The 21,931-nt window shown below is 41.1% G+C and overlaps 1 protein-coding gene across 1 annotated transcript; it reads left to right on the plus strand.

Moving 5' to 3' along the window:
• The first annotated feature begins 1,495 nt into the window (after positions 1-1,495).
• On the plus strand, positions 1,496-11,888 carry CHIA (chitinase acidic). Its single transcript, XM_030327146.1, is given in 13 exon segments — positions 1,496-1,520; positions 2,691-2,724; positions 3,250-3,308; positions 3,311-3,445; positions 5,438-5,522; positions 6,169-6,334; positions 8,839-8,963; positions 9,145-9,268; positions 9,551-9,634; positions 9,636-9,737; positions 10,474-10,593; positions 10,680-10,821; positions 11,608-11,888. Coding segments are annotated over 13 exon segments (1,482 nt in total).
• The last annotated feature ends 10,043 nt before the right edge of the window (positions 11,889-21,931 follow it).

Consider the following 21,931-nt stretch of genomic DNA (forward strand, 5'->3'; position numbering starts at 1 on the left):
TCCCCCAAGAAAGACTTGATTTCTGTCTTCTCTGAGGCAGCCCTACATTCTTATCTTTGATTCTGTGAGCTTCTTCATATTTTTCCAATATACCAATCTGTGCTTATTACAGTTGGTTTAATTCACTTGCAAAAATAAGTTCTTAGTGATATAAACATGCAGAACAATCTCTGGCACATAGTGTTTGTTGATATTATTATTTTCACAACCAACACCCCCACGGCAGCATTTCTACTAGACCTTCTCTGGTCCTGTGAGTAGAAACTAAGCACTCAGGACCGAATTATCGTTGGGTGAATACGTACAATTTTGTTTCTAAATGTGATAGAGAAGCCAGTCTGCATTCACAGTAAGTGGGCTAAGGTGTTGATATCCCATGATGGGCACCCATATGCCCACCAACTACATTCCGGGTATTGTACAAGACAGTAGCATATACATGGTACAGACAATATGTACTAGAGTACCTAAGATATTTCAGAGGAAGACAAGATCACTGAGCTTCAAAGAGAGGGTCTGAGCTAGGCTTTGAAGAATTGGAAGAGTGGGCAGGCAGTGAGAAGAAGGAGAAGACCTTATGGCAAAGAGTGGAGAGACAGTATAAGCAAAGGCATACAAGACATGTTTGGGGACAACAAATAGACCATTTTGGCTAAAATGGAAATTTATGACAGGATAATGGTAGTGGATAATGTTTAGAAACGTTGATTGGAATTAATTCCAAACATAAAATTCTAGACATAGTCAAATTGTTAATATTTCTATTAAAAGAGATTCCTTTCAATATCATCACCGTCATCTCTACCCATTGGCAACACAAAATATTTTTTTTAACATCTTCTGGATGTAATTTGGAACTATGGAACACTAGTGAGTTCTTGCTGACCTTCAGAGGGGACATTTTGGAAACCATACCTTTTTAGATAAAATTATCATATAGTCACGACAAAGTCATTCCTAAGAACAGGTGTGGGTAAAATGTTCAGAAAGTAGCACCTAAAGATGGAAAATTTGTACTGATTGTACAAATTATACATGAAAAATTCCATGAGGAAAAAGGTTTTAAAACAGCTAATAACTTCTAAGGGTTTTTATTATTTACTTTCCAATAAAGACATGCTTTGATGCCAGGCACTAAATGTCCACAACACAAAAACGTAATCGGAATGTTTAACCAGATGCTTATCAGCCCTGGGAACTGCCATAAAAGCTATTAAGCTGGTGGTTTCCATTGTGATGGTCTCCACCACCTTATTAGGGGTCATAGCATTGCTTTGTTGTTACTGAGCAGAGAAACTGGTGGTTGTGGGGGAGCGTAGGTTGCAGGTCTAAGGTGTAGTGTCTGTAGGAGCGGAGATCTGTAGATTTACTGATTAGCTATATACACATCTGAGTTCATTGCTCTCCACTTGGAATCCCTTGTGATAACCTGGGACTCAGATGGTATAAAAAGCAAATCCAGGCTCTCTCTGCCAGACCAGTACCAATGACAGCCATGGCAAAGCTTATTCTCCTCACAGGTGAGTCTCCAGTCAGAGACAGAGCCTTACTCTTACCTGATTTCTTCTTCTCTCTGGATCTGATAGCCTTCGCATTACACCCCTAGGCTCTTCCATTCTTCTTTCATCATTTTAAATTTCCAAGAGAATCCTGACATACACAAATCATATTCTCTTAATTTCAGTTGACTCTAGTAACATTTCTACCCTCGTTGATACCATGGGCATGCTCCTAAAAGAAAGGCTTGTTTTCTTCCAATGCTTTGTCTGACTTTCTCATCCCTTATCGATGGTTTCTTGTTCTCCATTCATCTTCCTGCACCGCCTCATTTTAATTGCTATTATTTTTATTTACATGCTTGCATCCTTGGTCTAACTTTTCCAGGTATCAAAGTTAGTAGGAAAGGGGATAGAATTATGCAAGTTATCTTTGTTCTGCTGTTTTGAGGGTTACTTCTCTTTTCTCCCCTACTATCCTACTGAGTTGCTAATGTATCATAAAAATGTCAGCTAGAAATTCAGTCATTTAAAGGGGTTAAGTGAGTAAATTGCTTAGAGCCAAGCTATAGCCGTAGTTTATTAGTTGTTCTAGAGCTGTGATTTACAAACTTTTTATAGTTTCAGAACCTTTTCTAAATGAAAACTGTAGTTCAATGATGTCTGAAGTGCTCTGGTGGAATCAGGGAGAGGCATCTGGAGTCTTGCCTCACAGTTCATGGTTCTTCTCTTCTACCGTAAGGGCTCCTAAAAGGTGGTTCTAAAAAAAAAAATCCAAGCTCCAGGAGATACTGAATTCACTGCTTTAGAGGATGCCTTGTCTGTGGAAGGCTGTACTCCCCAGTTCAGGGAGGTGAAGCATGGATGGATGTGTACTCATTGAGTACAGTACATTCTGGGTAATTTCAGTAAGTACATCTTCCATAGATAGTAGACTTTGAACTCTGCATTCAGTGACATTTATTACTGACATGGAAGGTGGAAGAAGAGAGCACCGTGGCCATTTTTGACTAAGAGGAGGGAAGTGTCAATCTATTGGTGCCTTCACTGAAAAGCCTACTCTTCGGCATAATCCACAAGCGTCACTGGGCTATAACAACCTATGGCACATAAGACGGCACCCAAGGCCTCAGAATTAGATTCTATAGGATATAGACAATTGGTACAGAGCACATGTGTTTTCTTTCACCCTAGGTCTGGCCTTTCTGCTGAATGCTCAGCTAGGTAAGTCATGAACTCTGTCTTTTACCTTTTCCTACCATAAACCACCAATCTTTATAAGTTACTCATAATGCAATTGTCGATTAATGTATTTTTTTAAGTAAATCAAGAGATAGGCCACATGAGGGAAAGGGAACTACTGTCTACTTCACAGACAGATGGGTTTGACATTGAGAAAATCTGTTGTTTTGGATTGGCTGTCACTGCTATTCTCTTTAGCATGACCACCGGGCATTATAAATTGGTATTCACCGGGCTTCACAGGACTACCGGACATATTTTCATAAGTGGTTCTTAGGCTTAAGATCCCCAAATGAATCTGTTGAAGTGGAAAATAACCAACTCCAAGTCAGTCACTAGTTTCCAAACTAGAATCTTTGAACTCATCTGCAAGGGTATTTACATTCAGCACCACCACACAGAGATCAGGCATTGAGGCAAAGGGAGGGAAACAGAGGCAGGGCCAAAATTCACAGTGCATTTCAGTGGCACCTATATCAGGTCATTGTTTTCACTTCTTACTACTTTCAAGTTCTGCTTACCAGCTGACATGCTACTTCACTAACTGGGCCCAGTACCAGCCAGGCCTGGGTGCTTCAAGCCTGATGACATTGACCCCTGCCTCTGTACTCACCTGATCTATGCCTTTGCTGGGATGCGGAACAACGAGATCACCACCATTGAATGGGATGATGTGACTTTCTATCAAGCTTTAACGGCCTGAAAAACAAATAAGAGAGAGGGAGATATCTAATTTGGTTACCTCCTAGGTCAGTTCTTCCCAAACATTAATGTGGAAACAACTCATGTGGGATCTTCTTAAAATGAGTTCAGAGACAGCAAGACTGAGGTGGAGACCAAGATTCTGCATTTCTTTTTTTTTTTTTTTAAATTTTTTTTTTAAACGTTTTATTTATTTTTGGGAGAGAGACAGAGCATGAACGGGGGAGGGGCAGAGAGAGAGGGAGACACAGAATCGGAAACAGGCTCCAGGCTCTGAGCCACCAGCCCAGAGCCCGACGCGGGGCTCGAACTCACGGACCGTGAGATCGTGACCTGGCTGAAGTCGGACGCTTAACCGACTGCGCCACCCAGGCGCCCCAAGATTCTGCATTTCAAACAAGCTCCCAGATGATGCTGATATTTCTGGTCCAGGAACTATACTTTAAGTAGCAGACATATAGATAACATAACACATTGCCTTCTCTAGAAGGTATTCAAAATATATCAGGTCTGTGTCTTTGATTCCCTGTCAATATCTTTTTTTTTTATGACCCAAGAAACTACAAGCCATCTTAGCTACTCACATCAGAGAGCAGGAGGTGGAAGATACTGAAGATCAGACATCACTGAACTGAAAAAAATCAGAAGTGTCTACTGTAGTTTTAAAGTTCTATTTGTGTAAAAATGAAACAAAACAAAGAAACAATAACCCTAGTATCTCCTAATTTCTGATTTGCTCAATTTAGCTATTTCTAGGAGAAATAAGGCTATAGGCCATTGCTACAATCAGTAGTGGTATTGTCTTGAATGTAGCTACTAGAATTTAAGTTATGATAAACAGGAAATAAACTCCTTTAGAGTGGTATTTCTTGAGGTATGATCCATGGACTGTGAATCAAAATCACATGGGGCACCTGATAAATATGCCAAACCCTCTCTCAATCCAAACGAATCAGAATCTCTGAGAAAGAGGCTATAAACCCAGAAATTTAATGTTTTCCCGTTCTGACACTTGCACTCCATTCTTGTATGAACTGTTTGAGAACTGCTATTCCAGGAAGTGTACATAACTTTAAGCAATTGATTTATATTCATTATCTTGGAGGCTGAGAAAGCAATTAAGCTCAAGCAATATGTCATCTGATGGAATAGAATATGATTCAATTATGCTTTTAAGTTTTATATATATTATTGCTATTCGATTCCTAATTTTACAAAATCCAGTCCCATAATTTGGACTTCCCTAAAGAATTATGAGTGCATTTATTATTTTTTTAATGTTTATTTATTTTTGAGAGCGAGAGCAAAAGCAGGGGAGGGGCAGAGAGAGAGAGAGAGAGAATCCCAAGTAGGCTCCATCCACACTGTCAGCATGGAGCCCAATGTGGGGCTTGAACCCATGAACCGTGAGATCATAACCTGAGCCAAAGTCAGATGTTCAACTGACTGAGACATCCTGACATCCCTTGAGTGCACTTATGATTAACAACACAATTTTTTTTGTCATTGAAATATAATTAACGTAATTATATCGGTTTCATGTGTGCAATATAATGATTCAACAATTCTATGCATTACTCAGTGCTCATCATGATACAGTGTACTCTTGGTCTCCTTCACCGATTTCACCCATCTTCCCCACCAGCCCCCCACATCCCCTCTGGCAACCACCATTTTATTCTCTATAGTTATGAGTCTGGTTTTTTACTTGTCTCTTTTTTCTATGTTTATTTGTTTTGTTGATTAAATTCCACATGTTTGAAATCATATGGCATTTGTCTTTCTCTGACTGACTTATTTCACTTAGTATTATACTAAGTATTGAATAACAACACAATTTTTATAAAGAAAGTCTTCAGTAGTGAAGGAAAATTATCCTACAGAATATCTTACCAAGGCAACATCAAAGTATATGACCAGACCCAATAGTAAAGTAATGTAATTTTAAATAGAAGGATTCATGGATCTTGAAGTTTCTCTTTTCTATCCTTTGCTTTATAGGAACAGCCAGCTGAAAACTCTCCTGGCCATCGGAGGCTGGAACTTTGGAACTGCCCCATAAGTCCTCTGTGGGAGAGCCTAGTGTTCATTTGCTATTGAAAACAAGCTGTGTTTCTTTAGACTTTACAATCTAAGACAGGGTATGAAGGATCCACATTAAACAAACAGGCTACTGGAATAAATTACTCTACCAGAATAGCAATATTAAGGTAGAACACAATTTATTTTATATGTTTACATTTAGATGGATATTCTGAGATTCCATTCACAGGGGTTTAGTTACTGAGATTTCAAAACAACCTCTTCTTAGAGTATTTCAAAAACACAACCCCTGCAAAGGGTGTTATAGCACTTCTATTTACCTCCTGGGGGAAGAGAAGAGAAAGCCAGGCAAATAAACAAGACTTTCTGAAGGTATATGAACTTGGGGGGCTATCTGGAGAGAGAACACAGTGAGCTGGGTAACCATGTGTTCGAAGCAACAAGCGCAACCTAGGAGAAAGCTCAGAGCCGGGTGGATCACAAAATAAATGGAGTGCTGAGATTCCACGGCTGGCGGAATACTGATTACAAAGGACAGGAGAAAGCCAGAAGCATACGTACATCTGGGCTGTGGGTCTCCGTGAAGAGCTCTGAGGCAGAAATATAAAAGTCTGATTTTACTACAAGGTGTTGGGACCGCCAAGGCATTCCCTCACCCTGTGTTTGTTCTTTGGGTCTCCTGCAGCTTCACTGCCATGGTTTCCACTCCTGAGAACCGCCAGAACTTCATTGCCTCAGTCATCAAATTCCTGCGCCAGTATGAGTTTGATGGGCTGGACTTTGATTGGGAGTACCCTGGCTCTTGTGGGAGCCCCCCTCAAGACAAGCATCTCTTCACCGTCCCGGTGCAGGTGAGGAGAGATGTGGCAATCTCCAGCCCAAGAAGATTCAAAGTCTATTCCTTCCAATGATGATCTGGTGGTTCCCAAGTGCAACTAAACTGGAATTTAGAATGACAGAATCTTCGCATCCCAAAGATTCTTAGATAGCATGCCTTCATTCGAAGCTTTTCATAAGGATAACAACAACACATGTCTGCTACATGCTAGGCACTATTCTACTGTATTCTACTATTCTAAGAATTATAACTCATTTCACCTGTGCATCTATTCTATGATCTAGATACTATAAGTACCATAATCTGTATTTTACAGAGGAAACTAAGGTTTAGGTAACTTGCTTAATATCTCACGCCTAGCAGGTGTCATAATTACCCATGCGGTCTGGCTACAGAGCCCACTGCTTCTAACCATTACACTACTAGACTGTCTGTTATTACTGAGCACTTACTCACTCTGTCCCAGACACTGGGTGAGGTGTCAGGTTGGAGATAAGAATAAGATAATCCTTGGCTTTAGGGAACATGAAATGAGGTGGAAGGTTGGAAAACAACCAACAATTACAGTATGCTTTGATCAAGCAGCACAGAGGCAACCTAATTCTGCTCTGGGGCAGGATCAGGAAGAGTTTCCTAGAGAAAGGGATGCTTGAGCTCAGTCTTGAAAGCAGCTAGTATTAGCAACGAAGCGAAGATGGGGACTGCACAGATGAAGACAGAGGGACGATTGTGAGGCCACACGTGCACAGGAATAAGACCATGTGGGACTTGTACATTATGTTAAGGAATTTGGACTTTACTCTCAAGGCTATGGGGCAGCTTTGAAAGTAGTGGAGAGATAGGATGAAACTTGTGTTCTAGAAAGACAACTCTTGGCTTAACCATGGAGGACAAATTCAAAGGAGGTAGGAAGGCAGGGATACAGTTAGGCTATTGCAGTAAGTCAAGCAAGAGATGCCAAGGGAACCGAACAGAGGACAGAAAGGGCAAGTATGCAAGGGTACAATCAATTGGATTTGGACACCAATTGAAAGTGGAAAAGATAGGGCTTCCAGTTTCTGACTTTAAGGAGTGCCTTGTTGTCCTGTTAACTAAAATGTAAATACAAAAAGAGTAGATTTGGAACAAGGAGGACTCATGAATTTGTCTTTGGACATGAAGAATGAGAGGAGTCTATAGGACCTCCTATAAGAATGCCCCGTAGTCACTGAATGAAGACCAATCTAGAGCTCAGGACAAAGAACCTGACTTGATATACTGTATTGAAGTCATCAGAAGAGGAAGATAATTAAGAGATCACCAAGGAAAAGTGAATGGAGTAAGAAGATCCAAGGATAATTTTTAAATTTACCCTCTCAAAACAGAGAGTTTCTTTTTTTAACTTTTTTTTTCATTTTATTTATTTTAGAGAGAGAAAGAGAGAACATGATAGCAGGAAAGAGGGACAGAGGGAGAGAGAATCTTAAGCAGACTCCACACTAGCATGGAGCCCAACGTGGGGCTCGATCCCACAACCCTGGGGTTATGACCTGAGCCAAAATCAAGAGTCAGATAGATGTTCAACTGACTGAGCCACCTAGGCAAGCAGAGATTCTTACTATACTATTCCATACAGCAGATCATCAGCCAGCCTCCAAGGGCTTCAATATTAAGTAACTCACTGGTTGAAAAGTCAATCTACTTATTTGTTGAACAGCTCGAGAGATCAGAAAGAACATCTCTATTCTTAGCCGAAACATGCCTCCAATCATAATTTATAACTTCCAGTCATTGGTTCTAGCTCCACCCACTAAAGTAACCAAGGAAAAAAAACACCTTCTGTAATCTATCAGTTCAATATTTGCAGACAGCTACAACATCCCACCTATAATTTCTCTTCTTCCAGTTTAAATATCCTACTTCCTTTAACCAGTACCACACGACAGTTTTCAGACCCACCCTTCCGTGGAACACACTCTGGCACACCCTAAGAACACAATTATAAAAACTGAACCCAGTCCTCCGAATGAGATTAGAGTCATACAAAATAAAGGTGCTAGGGCTGAATGGGAACCTATCACCTGGCTGTAGCCACTTCCCTTACTGGCCAAATCAGCATTTCATTTGATGGGATGTCAGTCCTACAAAGTAGTTCATTTACTGGATGAAGGGGAGCAACATCTATACCGCTAAAAGCTGGATATAAGTTCCTGCAGCAACTGTGAGTTCAAAGTATAGTGATATAAGTGGAGCTCTGACTGGTCATCTGGGACCTGCATTCTGGTCATGACCTGGCTACTAACTTGCTGTGGGACTTTGGTGAAAATGTCTAATTTCTATTCATATTAGATACCACTAAAATGGACTGGTATCATCAATACTATGTACGTTACCGGGATATTGAAAGACTAAAAAGTAAGATAAAACACATGGAAACATCTTGAAAAAGAAAAGCATTATACAAACATACCTATTATGATTATTCAAGGAGCTAAAATCAGATTCATAGATGACCTACAGTGCTTGCTTATTCTATAGGAAATGTGTGATGCTTTTGAGCAGGAGGCCAAGCAGATCAACAGGCCCAGGCTGATGGTCACTGCTGCAGTAGCTGCTGGCATCTCCAACATCCAGTCTGGCTATGAGACCCCCCAGCTGTCCCAGTGAGTGATTCCCCCTATCCTCAAACTCCTGTAGCTCTCTCTTTTGCAAGGTAGACTTGTCCTTAGTCTGGCTTGCTATTCAGGGACCTTGTTTAGGAGGCTTTGGAAGTGGTATAGCTTGCCTGCATATGTGTGGAAGATGACCATCAGAAATGTTTTTAAATCCCTTACCCCACCCCAGGTACCTAGGCTACATCCATGTCATGACCTATGACCTCCATGGCTCCTGGGAGGGCTACACAGCAGAGAACAGCCCCCTGTACAAATACCCTACTGACAAGGGCAGCAACGCCTACCTCAATGTGGTAAGTCTCTGCACGCATGCACATGAAGACCAGAGATGAGGCAGTAAATCACATGGAGATTCGGGGACAAAGAAAATTCTGCAAATGTCTCACTTGGATAACTATGCTCCTTAGTGGCTGATCATATCCCGTTAACTATGATTTCGCCAAAATGTTTTGAAGAAATATTACCTACCCGTTATTAACATCGTACAATTTTGCCTGTTAGAACAGTGGACTAATGTCACTAAGCATTGGGTCATCAGCTGGGTGGAGCCTCTGGCTAACCCACTGCCGTTGCAGGATTACGTCATGAACTACTGGAAGGAAAATGGGGCCCCAGCTGAGAAGCTTATCGTTGGATTCCCTACCTACGGCCACACCTTCAATCCTGAGTGACCCCTCCAACACTGGCATTGGTGCCCCCACCTCTGGTGCTGGTCCTCCTGGGCCCTCTACCAGGCAGTCTGGGTTCTGGGCCTACTATGAGGTAGGCAGACTGGGCTGTACAATGGAAATTCTGTGAATTCCATGGGCTGTGCTGAACGGTAGCCTTAGGGCTAGAATCTGCAGAAAGCTTGAACGCTCATTCAGTCCACTACTTATCTACTTAAAATACAGCTATCACTCTAAATGCTTCAAATGTTTAAATAATCAACTCACTTACCTAATCCAGTCTGAAGAGCATTTATTTTTTTTAGAGTTTTTAAAAAATGTTTATTTGTTTTTGGAGAGAGAGAGAGCGCACACGCACAGGCGGGCTAGGGTCACAGAGGGAGGGGGACAGAGGATCCAAAGTGGGTTCCGTGCTGACAGCAGAGAGCCCAACGCAGGGCTCAAACTCACGAACCTCAAGATCATGACCTGAGCCGAAGTTGGACGCTTAATCGACCAAGCCACCCAGGCGCCCGAAGAGCACTTATAATGTGCAATATTCAAGCATCAGACTGCAGATTTAAGGTCATTTATATTAGCACCTAAGGGAATGAAAGAACTATATCTCTCATATTAATGTGGGCTCCCAAAATTAAGCATTAAGAGTAGGGATAACGAGAGTATTTCAAAAGCAACTTGATCTTATTTACTGCAAATAACAACCCATAACTAGAAAACAGAAAAATCGCCCAATTAGAGACATGAGAAAAACAAAACAAGGAAACAAGTGTCTATTTTTTTCTTTCATGGGAGTCACATTTAAAAGATTTGAATCTCTTGATTTTTTAAAGATCTGTACCTTCCTGAAAAATGGAGCCACTCAGGCATGGGACACCCCTCAGGATGTTCCTTATGCCTATCAGGGCAACCAGTGGGTTGGCTATGATAATGTCAAGAGCTTCGATATCAAGGTAAAGTCAGCCCCTCTGCCACGCTATGGGCCCAGCCTTAGTCCAGGGAAGTAAAATGACCTCTGGTGTCCTCTATCCTTAAACAGGCTCAGTGGCTTAAGGAGAACAATTTTGGAGGTGCCATGGTCTGGGCCATAGACCTTGATGACTTCACAGGCACTTTCTGCAACCAGGGCAAGTTCCCCCTGATCAATACCCTGAAGAAAGCCCTTGGACTGCAGAGTGCAAGTAAGTGACAACAGGAGGATGCCCAGGGTAGACAAATGCTCCTTCTGTAACTCAAAAGGCAGCTCTAATATCTGCCCACCCCCACTGTCCAGGGAGTCACTTCCCATTTCACCTCACTGCTCTTGCCCAGCTGAAACACAGGTGCTGCATTCTTTCCCTACCCTTGAACTTCCAGGTCAGCCATGTTATGCTCTTATGGCAAGCCAGACCTACCTGGGTGAGTTTTCCAGGTCGGCTAAGTCTTAAAGGAAAGCCTCAAGAAATTAGGCTGACTTTCAATATATAAGCATTTATTTTCTATGAACCCCTCCCTCATTAATAGGGGACCCTATTAATATGGAGGTCATTAATATGAACCCCTCCCTCAGCCCTCCTGGAGACTGAACAAGAGCCTTCAGCACTGCTCACATGTTTCTAGTCTGTACTTCAGGACAAATACCACGTCCCTAATTTTTTTCCAGACTTTTCTCCCAGAGGTTATTGGCTTGCCACATATACCCAGATCCTAGGAATCCTACATACTGGTGCTCAGTGATTTTTTTTTTTTTAATGATTTTGACATCATAAAGAAGAGAGAACGTTTTCAATTTAAAACTGGAGTGGCCTGAAATTATAGCTCTTCCTAATTCCTGAATATGGAGTAATCATGTGATCTCCTCGCTGGCAGGGATCCTGAGCTAACAGCACCCCACCTCCATACTTTCGCCTCAAGGCCACTAGTCTCCTCACCTCAAGGCAATCTGGGTGCCCCTTCCAGGTCCACTAATCTGCTTTGTGCTATTTCGGGTTGCACCCGCCCTGCTAAGCCAGTTGAGCCCATAACCTCTCCTCCCAGCGGCGGAAGTGGGACCGGAAGTGGAAGTGGGAGCAGCTCCTCCGGAAGCAGCTCTGGAGGCAGTTCTGTGGGTAGTGGGTTCTGTGCCGGCAAAGCCAACGGCCTCTACCCCGTGGTGAATAACAGAAATGCCTTCTGGCACAGAAGGTACGTGAATGGAGTCACATACCAGCAGAATTGCCAGGTGGGGCTTGTCTTTGACCCCAGCTGTGAGTGCTGCAACTGGGCATAAACCTGACCTGTGCCTCCATTCCCAAAGGTTCGGAACAGTCTCCCTTGCTTAGTGCATCTTGCTCCTGCCTAGAGTTCTGCAATAAAAGCCATCAGTCAAAACATGAGTGTCCTTGGTTTTAAGTGATTTGGGTGGAAACCTTTCTAGATGTGAAAATACAGGCTGTGCAGGGGTTGGAGAGCAAAAGAGTGTGTAAGGAAGTGGGGGGTAGCGACAACCCCACAGTCTTCTGTTTGCCTCAGTTGATCTGCGTGAAGGCTGGAGGCTGTCATGAGGGAGGAAATGTTTGGATGTTTGGTGCTGGGATGGGATGAGGACATGAAGAAAATAGGTCCGTAGCCTGGTGACTGTCCTCGGGAAAGAGCCAAAGTGACTCTGTGAGACCAGGGACCACAGGCCTGTGTGGCTTTCTCAAAAAGCAGAAGCAGGGGGCATTGTGTTCACAACTGTTAAGATCCCAAACCTGGCCCAGCACCTTCTAAATTGGCAGCTTTGGGAAGATCTGTGACATAGACTCCTTTTGAAATGTCTGCCTACCCCATGGGCCAGCCATGTCCCTTGATCAGGAGATTTTCCCCTTCTTTGAAACCATGACAATGGTCACCAACTGCTGTGCTTACACTGCATGGTCTCCTTGCCTGGCTTGGCTGATTGACTAGGATGGACATCAAGAGGGCCAATCAGATTATCAACACTTGAAGTCTGCAACAGACAAGGAATGGCTCTCACACCCTGAGAGTGGCTTGTTTTGGGATGTGTAAACTCAGGAGCTATAGTGAGAGACTGAGGAGAAGGGAAGTTGCCCTGGGCACACAGCAAGAAGAAGACCAAAGGGGAGCTACAGAGAAAAGCCACCATGCCAGTTGGAGAACACTTACAGATGGCTTTCCACCTTTTGATTCTAGATCCTTCCTGAGACTTAGATGCCTTTCTGCCTTCAGACTCTGGTAAAGCACCCCTGTCACTATATGATAAATTCCTCTTTGCTGCTTAAGCTGGCTTAACTTTGTTTCCTTTATTGCAACTAAAAGAATCTATAATAACAATATAATGACTCCTTTTTTCTGGCAGGCTTACAGTATGTTAAACTCTGTTCTAAGTGTTTTAGCTGTATTTTATTATTTAATTCTCCTGGCCACTTTGTGAGGGAAGATAACATTAATTGTTGGAAACTGAGGCACAAAGGTCACCTGCCCAAGAACACACAGCTAAGTTGCAGAGCCAGATCCCAAGCCAGGCAGGCTGGCTCCGGAGCTCAGAGTCCTAACTACCATACTTTATTGCCTCCCTTGATACAGGCCTCAGTGTTCACATAGTTGGTGGCCACCTTGGTGGTAGTGATGAGGCACATATAGCTTTCTGGGTAATGACCACATAATCATGAGCTCACAACACTTATTGATTATTATGTGCCAGGTAATGTTCTAGGTATTAAAGATATAGTGGTAAACAAGATAGGGACTCTACCCCTATGACGATTGTATTTTGACGGTGAGAGTGTTAGGCAAAAAAGTGTAACAGTGACAGAAAGTGACAAGGGGCGGGAAGTACTTTAGTTTGGGCAGTACAGGAAGGCCTCTGTGGGGCAGTCCCATATGAGACAAGCCTTGACATTCAAGAAGAGCTGGGCATTTTGAGATCTGGGAAGAGGGCATTTCAGGCAGAGGTGCAGCAAATACAAAGTCCTTGAGGTGGAAATGAACATGGCACGTTAGAAAAAAGAAGACCGAGGTTGTGCCAGGGTAGTGGGCACAGGAAAGAAATAGGCAGGGGTCAGATCACACAAGGTCTTGCAACATGGTTAGAAGTTTGGATTTTATTGTAAGTGAGCTGTGCAGCCATTGGAAGTTTATAGCAGGGATGGAGAGGTGGTGATATGCTCTAAATTCACCACTGAGAAGACAGAGCTGGCATAGGGTTACAGAATGTGGGAAAATCACACTTGTGGGTGATGATAGCTGATGTATTGACTTCTGAGTGCTTACATGACATGCTTTGGAGATCAGAAACATAAATATGAGAGTGTCGTCAATAAGGAAGTGAAAGCAGAAGTCAGCAAAATTGAGTATTATTATTAATGTAATCGCATCTCTAACCAAAGAATAAGAGAGTCTAGAGTAAAATAGAGCATAGGAATTTGGGCGGTCCCTTTGGAAGGAGTTTCTATTTAGGTCAGTGCTATGGCAAATAACACTGAGGGGACAGGAGGATGCAAGGAACCGGTCTTGGTGAAGGACATGAAAGAGGCCATAGACTCCGAGGAAAAGCATCTTTGAACAACACAGTGGCCAGCTGCTAGATTAGAATGGTTTCCCAGACTAATATCTTTTTCCAATGTCACTATTTTCTCATAAAGATTTTTTTTTATTTTTTAAAAAAATCTGTATTTATTTTTGAGAGAGAGAGAGAGAGACAGAGTGCGAGCAGGGAAGGAGCAGAAAGAGAGGGAGACACAAAATCCGAAGCAGGCTCCAGGCTCCGAGCCCTCAGCACAGAGCCCGACGTGGGGCTTGAACTCACGAAACTCAAGTTTATGACCTGAGCCGAAGTTGGACCCTTAACCGACTGAGCCACCCAGGCGCCCCTCCCATAAAGATTTTGATTCTGTCACCATGTCTAGAATGCAGAAATTACTGCAGCCAAAAAAAATGGTGCCCTGCCCCCCCCCATTTTTTCCTGCTACATTTACATTTCAATTAGTAATTCAAATGAATGTTTACTGCATACCTACTACTTGCAAGAAGAGGACAGGCTCAATCCAGCTCTAGAGTCACGATGGTTCTTATCTCACCTCCTTGGACTCATCTCACTCCTGCCCCTGGAACTATTTCAGCCTCTTTTCTGTGTCTCAAATAGTCCAGGTATGTTACTGCTTCAGGGCCTTTGCACAACCTACAGCACTTTCCCCAGATCTCCATTTGCCTTTGGACCACCCTTTCTTCAGGCCCTTCCTTGAAACCAGCTTCTCAGTGAGGCCATTCCTGGCTGTACAACCTAAAATTGAAACCTCCTTTTTTCTTTTCCCCTTCTGTGCTTCTTTTGCTTTTTCTTGGTACCTGCAATTTCTTACATTTTATATATTTACCATTTTTATTGTCTGCCTCCTCCGCTAGAATTAACCTCTAGGAGGACAAGGATTTCAGTACACTACTATCTTCCCATTGCCTAGAGCAGTGCCTGGCATATATTACAAGAGTTTAATAAGTATTTGTTGAATAACCAAATCCATGAGGGCAGGAAGGGAGACAGGAACTATCAAGGTGAGTGTTCCAAGCATGAGACTAGGTACTTCGTATGGGTTATCTCCTGTGTGGTGAATATTGTCCTCACATTATAGGCGACAAAATCGAGATCTTGTGAGAAAAACTTGCCCTAAATTATGCAATTAATAATTAGCATAACTGATTTTTTAAATGTTTATTTATTCTTGAAAGAGAGAGAGACAGAGCATGAGCAGGGGAGAGGCAGAGAAAGAGGGAGACACAGAACCCACAGAGCCTGATGCAGGGCTTGAACCCACCAACTGTGATATCATGACCTAAGCCGAAGTCAGATGCTTAACTGACTGAGCCACCCAGGTGTCCCTAGCAGAGCCGACTTTCGAACTGTGGTCTTTATGTTTATGTAGACTTCTCACCAGAATGTTGCCCTTCAGAAAGCAATGTCACAATGACTTCTGGAGGGCTTCAAGGGTGGGGCTGCTGCCTAGCAGCCAGTCTTAGTCACACCCTTCATTTTCTTGGTTAAAGTCTATTTGTGTCAGTGGTGACTCATGGAGCTGGTAAATGAAAGGGACAGGCTGGCTGAAAGTCCCTCCGAGGGGGACATCTGGCCCAGATATTCTTGGAGATACTCAAAGTCTATGCCATCTGATCCATTTGGGAACATAAAAGACAACCAAATCACATCATGGATCACCCAGCCATTTCTTTGGAAATTTGCTTATGGTAATCATGTTCCTAAACTCTAATACATGTATGAAAACTCATTCCTTCCGTATGGGAATCTAACTGGAAGGAGCTGGGATATGCATGGGATGATATAAGAGCCCTGATCCAGGCAGGGCTGTGGCAGTGGTCCTCTCATCGAGTCCTGAGCCTTCATAAAAGATGGCACCCACTCAGATGAAAAGGCAACATTTTAATTTTTTTTAATTTGCACAAAGGTACTCCTGGAGTTAGCTGTAGCCCTGGGCAGGGAGGTGGTAGATTGGAAGTGCATTAACATCTGTTAAATGCCAATTATAAGTCAGTCATTTGCTGTGGAAGATGTGTCCCGTGTTATCTCTCAAGTTCTCACGGCAGCCTAAAGAGGCAAGAAATGATTAGCGCCATTTTACAGATGAACCAAGGCTAAGTAACTTCTAAAAGTCATGTAGCCAGTAAATGGCATACCAGTACCTATAAGAAACCAGTTCTGAGAGTCTCAAAGCCTATGTGCATTCCTCTACTACCAGACAAGAAAGACTGATGCTTAAGAAAGTCTGGAAAGTGGATTTAGAAAGTCTATTTTCTTCTCTTCCTTCTACCTTCTGGAGACACACCCATACTCCAGCAGAATCCCTATTCACTGGATCAGGGGATCTCAATTCTATTCGGATCCAAGTCCTGCTTTGAGTAACAAATTATTTTGTAATACCCCCTTTATTATCCTAAAATTAAATTCATGAATAACACAACCTACCACCCATAATTTCAGAAATAACATGATGCCATAATTGTAAAGGCAAAAAATAATTTCTAATAAAATAATGTGCATTTCAATATATAAATGCCCAGATATAACTACTTTACAAGACAATGAAGTAGTCAGACTCTTGCACCGTATAATAAATAATGAATAAGTCTAGAATTAAGAAAGAAGGCTAAATGCCATTCATACAAGCAGTTTAGGAAAACAAATAAAGCAGATTTATAAGTGGATGCCAGAACAAAAACTTGTTAGGAAAAGTGATAACACTCTAGACTTCCTGGTTCCTGATAATAATAAGAATAGCTTTAGTTAATATAGGGATAATACCTGACAAATTAAACTGTTGAAGTAAAAAAAGGAAAAGGGGTATGACTATGTTATTTTTTAAAAGAAGTAAGTAATGTTAATGTGTTTCCTCTGGGATTGCCAGATTTTTAAAAATATACTATTTTATCGTTCTACCATGCGTACCAAAAAAAGCCCAAATCGTATTGGGCATTAGTGAGATGTGTAGGGTGAACTCCTCAGTATAAGCAGTACTCAGGTCAGAAATGGAACACCTCTGGGGCGCCTGGGTGGCTCAGTCGGTTAAGTGGCTGACTTCAGCTTAGGTCATGATCTCCCAGTTCGTGGGTTCAAGCCCCGCGTCAGGCTCTGTGCTTACAGCTCAGATCCTGGAGCCTGCTTTGGATTCTGTGTCTCCCTCTCTCTTCCCTTCCCCTGATAAAGCTCTGTCTCTCTCTCTCTCTCCATCTCTCTCTCTCTCTAAAATAAATAAGCATTATATAAACAAATAATAAAAAAGAAATGGAACACCATTATCACCCCAAAAGCCCTCTTCATACCCTGTTTTTCCTTCCACCCTCCTTTAAAAGGTACCCCCATTCTAACTTCTAACACATAAATTAGTTTTGCCTATTTTTGAATTTATGTAAGTGTACTCATACAGTATGTAAATGTTCGTGTCTAAATTATTTCATTCACCATTGTGAATGTGCAGGGTGTTGTTCCTTTTCATTGCCATATAGTATTCCTCCGCATGAGCATTGCACAACTGAAATTTCCATTCTACCATTAATGGACATTTGGTTATTCCAGTTGGGGCTATTACGGATCATGTTGCTTTTAATGTTCTTCTACTTGTCTTTTGGTACACAGTTGTATGCATTCTGACTGAGTAAACACCAAGGAGCAGGAGTTTTTAGGTCGTGGAGATGTCTATTTCAGCTTTGGTAAATACTGCCAAAGAGTTTTCCAAGGTGATTGTATCAATTTCCTTTCACACTAAAAGCTTATTCAAGATTTCCAGTTGTTTCACATCCTAGCAGCACCAAGTGTTACCTGTCTTTATAATTTTAGCCATCTTGTGGGTTGTGCATTGTGGTTTAAATTTGTAATTCCTTTATGACTGCTGAAGTTGAGCACTTGTTATATGTTTACTGATTATTTGGATATTCTTTCTTTCTGAGCTTCCCATTCAAGTATTTTACCTATTTTTTTTATTAAGTTTTTTCTTATTGATCTGTAATTTTTTATTAAGTTGTTTCTCCTTATGATCTGTAATTTCACGTTGATTGGTAATCTGATCTTAATCTATCATAGATCAACACTATCCAATGGCAATATAATGTGAGCAATGTGTTTAATTTTACATTTTGAATGCCACAGTAAAAAAAGAGTAAAAAGAAACATGTGAAGTTTATTTTCCTATGTTTTATTTAATCTGATAGATCCAAAATACTATCCTTTCAATATGCAACCAATAAAACATTTATTGAGATATTTTGTACTCTGTTTTTCACTTGAAGTCTTTAAAACCTGAGGTGTATTTTACACTTACACACATCTCGATTTAAATTAGCCACATTCCAAGTGCTGATAGTTAATACGGGTAGTGACTACTGTATTGGATGGACACTGCAGGTCTCGATGTTTTTGTGCTTATATCTTCCTCCATATCTTGGCTTCATTTCTCATTTTTCTAATGGTATCTTTTTTTTTTTAATTATTATGTTGAAACAGTTTCAAACCTAAAGTTGCAAAGACTGTACAAAGAATTATCTTACCTCTTTACCCCAGTTCTTCAATTGTTAAATGTTCTCTCTATCACATGCACGCTCTCTTTTTCTCTCCATATATATATATGCGTATATATATATACATATACATCCAGCTGACCTTTGAAAACATGAGATTAAGAGTGATCACTCCCTGCGCAGCTGAACATTCACATATAACTTTTGATTGCCCAAAAATGTAACTGACAGCTTACTGTTGACTAGAAGCCCTACAAATAATATAAAGAGCTGATTAACATGTATTTTATATGTTATATGTATTATACAATGTATTCTTACAATAAAGTAAGCTAGAGAATATACAACATTATTAAGAAAATCATAAGGAAGAAAAAATACATTTACAGTACTATACTGTAAAAAAATCTGCATGGAAGTGAAACTTTACATTGTTTCTCATCTTTAATACTTTTTTCCCTGTATTTTCTGTCCTTTTGCATCACCAAGCTTCCAGTCTGAATATGTTCTTCTGATTCATTTTCCTATTTCTTTCGTTCTTTCAGCTTTTATAATCTGCTTTTAAACTCATGCATTGAATTCTTGCTTTCAGAGATGGCACTTGTTATTTCTACAATTTTTATCTGATTCCTTTTTATTGCTTCTAAAATTCTCTGGGGCGCCTGGGTGGTTTAGTCGGTTAAGAGTCCAACTCTTGATATCGGCTCAGGTCATGATCTCGCGATTCGTGAGATCGAGCCCTGCAGCCAGCTCTGCCTGCTCAGGATTCTCTCTCCCCCTCTCTCTTCCCTTCCCCCACTTGCTCTCTCTTCTGTCTCAAAATAAAGAAATAAACATTAAAAAAATAAAATTCTCCAATTTATCATTTAATTTTCTTGAATATAATTATCAGCTTCAGCCCCTTTGCTGAACTGATTTATTACTTAATGCAATATATTTTTAAATGAGACAAAAATCTACTTAAAACATTATACCAAAAATCAAATGTATTTATCCCATTCAATTAGACCACTGCAGCAGAGCGGGTGGTTTCCCAGAATAATAATTCTTATAATGGCCTCATACATAGCCAAATGAGGAAAGTAGATAAACTCTCTCATAAAACTAGAACAATCTGCATAAATATTAGCCATCCTCTTGATGTTATAACTATGGTTAGACATGTATATGATGGGAACTGGTGAATTCTTAAAAGTCTTCATCAAAAGTGGCCACAATATGGGGCACCTGGGTGGCTCAGTCGGTTAAGCAGCCGACTTCAGCTCAGGTCATGATCTCGCGGTCCGTGAGTTCAAGTCCCGTGTCAGGCTCTGTGCTGACAGATCAGAGCCTGGAGCCTGTTTCAGATTCCGTGTCTCCCTCTCTCTGACCCTCCCCCATTCATGCTCTGTCTCTCTCTGTCTCAAAAATAAATAAACGTTAAAAAAAAATTTCTAAAAGTGGCCACAATATAAAACTTTGCCTAAATATTCTTCAGTACTAAATAATCACCTGCATAGGTTCCTTTGCACTTCATCATCATTCAAACATCAAATCCTTGATAATCCTCAGAACTACCTGAAGTTCTACCTTCACTTCTCAATTTTACCATCACACCGTTGCTTATGCAGGAGATATATGTAGCACATCGACAGTAATATTTATTTATTTATTTATTTATTTACTTATTTATTTATTTATTTATAGAAAGAGAGAGAGAGAGAGAGAGTGAGCAGGGGAGAGGGGAGAGTGAGGGAGCTAGAGAGAGAGAGGGGGAAGAAGAATCTCAAGCAGGTTCCATGCTCAGCGTGGAGACCAATGTGGGGCTTGATCCCATGTCCTGGGATCATGACCTGAACTAAAATCAATAACCGAACGCTGAACCAACTAAGCCACCCAGGTGACCTTAGACGGTCATCTTTGATTGTACTGTGTTTGGATTGGCAATAATGAAAAGTTGATAAATTTGCATCAATCAGGATGCAAACTGGTGGACCCAGTTGTGTGTTATATTAGTAACATAAACAGGAAGATTGATGGGGAAAATTTCTCTTTCTTGAGAAAGAGATCTTTATTGACTTTGTTTTTAGTGTCTGATCAACTTTTTATTTTAGCCTCTTACCTTGCTTTCTCTTTCTTCCTATGTGTACCCTGCAGTCTGGAGGCTTACTCTAAAATCTCAGTCAAGTACGGTTACTTTAAAGTCCATGTTTGAGAACTCCAATCTCTGGATTTCCTTTGGGTTTATTTCTATTCTTTTTTTTTTTTTTGTATGAGTGGCTGTTTTATGTTGAATGCCAAACATTTTGCATGAAAAAAATCATAAGAAATTAGTTGAAGATTTGGATGATTTCTATTCAGAGATTATTTACTTATTTATTTGTTTATTTATTTTCTGGTATGCAGTAAGGGTACAAGCAGATCACCTTAAAGCAGTATGGAGACTATATAGATATGAAGCTGGATTTCAGGGTTTTTTGAGAGCTGGTCTATTTCTTATTTACCCTTATTCCCGTAGTTTATCTGTATAGGGTCCCAACTAAAAGCCCAGGGTGTTTTCCAGTCTCCCATCCTCCACGGCCAACCTAATTTTTGGTCCCCAGCTTTCAGAGACACACGTCCAAATTTCCGCTCAAACCCTGTGCTTCTCAGCCACTCTTTGATTAGCCCATGTTGAAAGGGAACATCAGTACTAACTGTGGCTCACCACTTTGGACTTCCCCCTCTCTTTGCAGTCTTGGCCCTTTATATTCTTCCTTCCTTGGTGTATCTTGGATGTCTCCAAATATATCTTTTTTATTTAGTCCAGCTTTTCTACCTGTTCTTAGCTGGAGTATTAGTCTGAAGCAAACTAGTCCACCAATGAGAAAACTAGATGCCAAAATATCCAAGTACTTTGCAAGACATGTTTCGTATCACTAATAATGTAAACACTAATTTCAAAAATACTGTGAGTACCTAAAAATATTAATATTACCTGATCGGGTGCCTGGGTGGCTCAGTCGGTTGAGTGTCCAGCTTTGGCTCAGGTCATGATCTCACAGTCCGTGAGTTCCAGCCCCATGTTGAGATCTATGCTGAGAGCTCAGAGCCTGGAGCCTGCTTTGGATTCTGTGTCTCCCTCTCTCTCTGCTCCTCCCACTCACACTCTGTCTCTATCTCAAAAATAAATAAATATAAGAAAAAATTTTAAAAAATATTAAGATTACTTGAAATATTAATGAAAGTGAAAATGATCAAATCAATACCAATATTTTTACATTTTATTTATCATCAGTGTTACTGCAATTATATTTCGAGTAGACAGAACGCTTAGAGTAAATTACACAATAATTT

Source organism: Lynx canadensis, chromosome C1, assembly GCF_007474595.2.
Source record: "Lynx canadensis isolate LIC74 chromosome C1, mLynCan4.pri.v2, whole genome shotgun sequence".
Classification (NCBI taxonomy): domain Eukaryota; kingdom Metazoa; phylum Chordata; class Mammalia; order Carnivora; family Felidae; genus Lynx; species Lynx canadensis.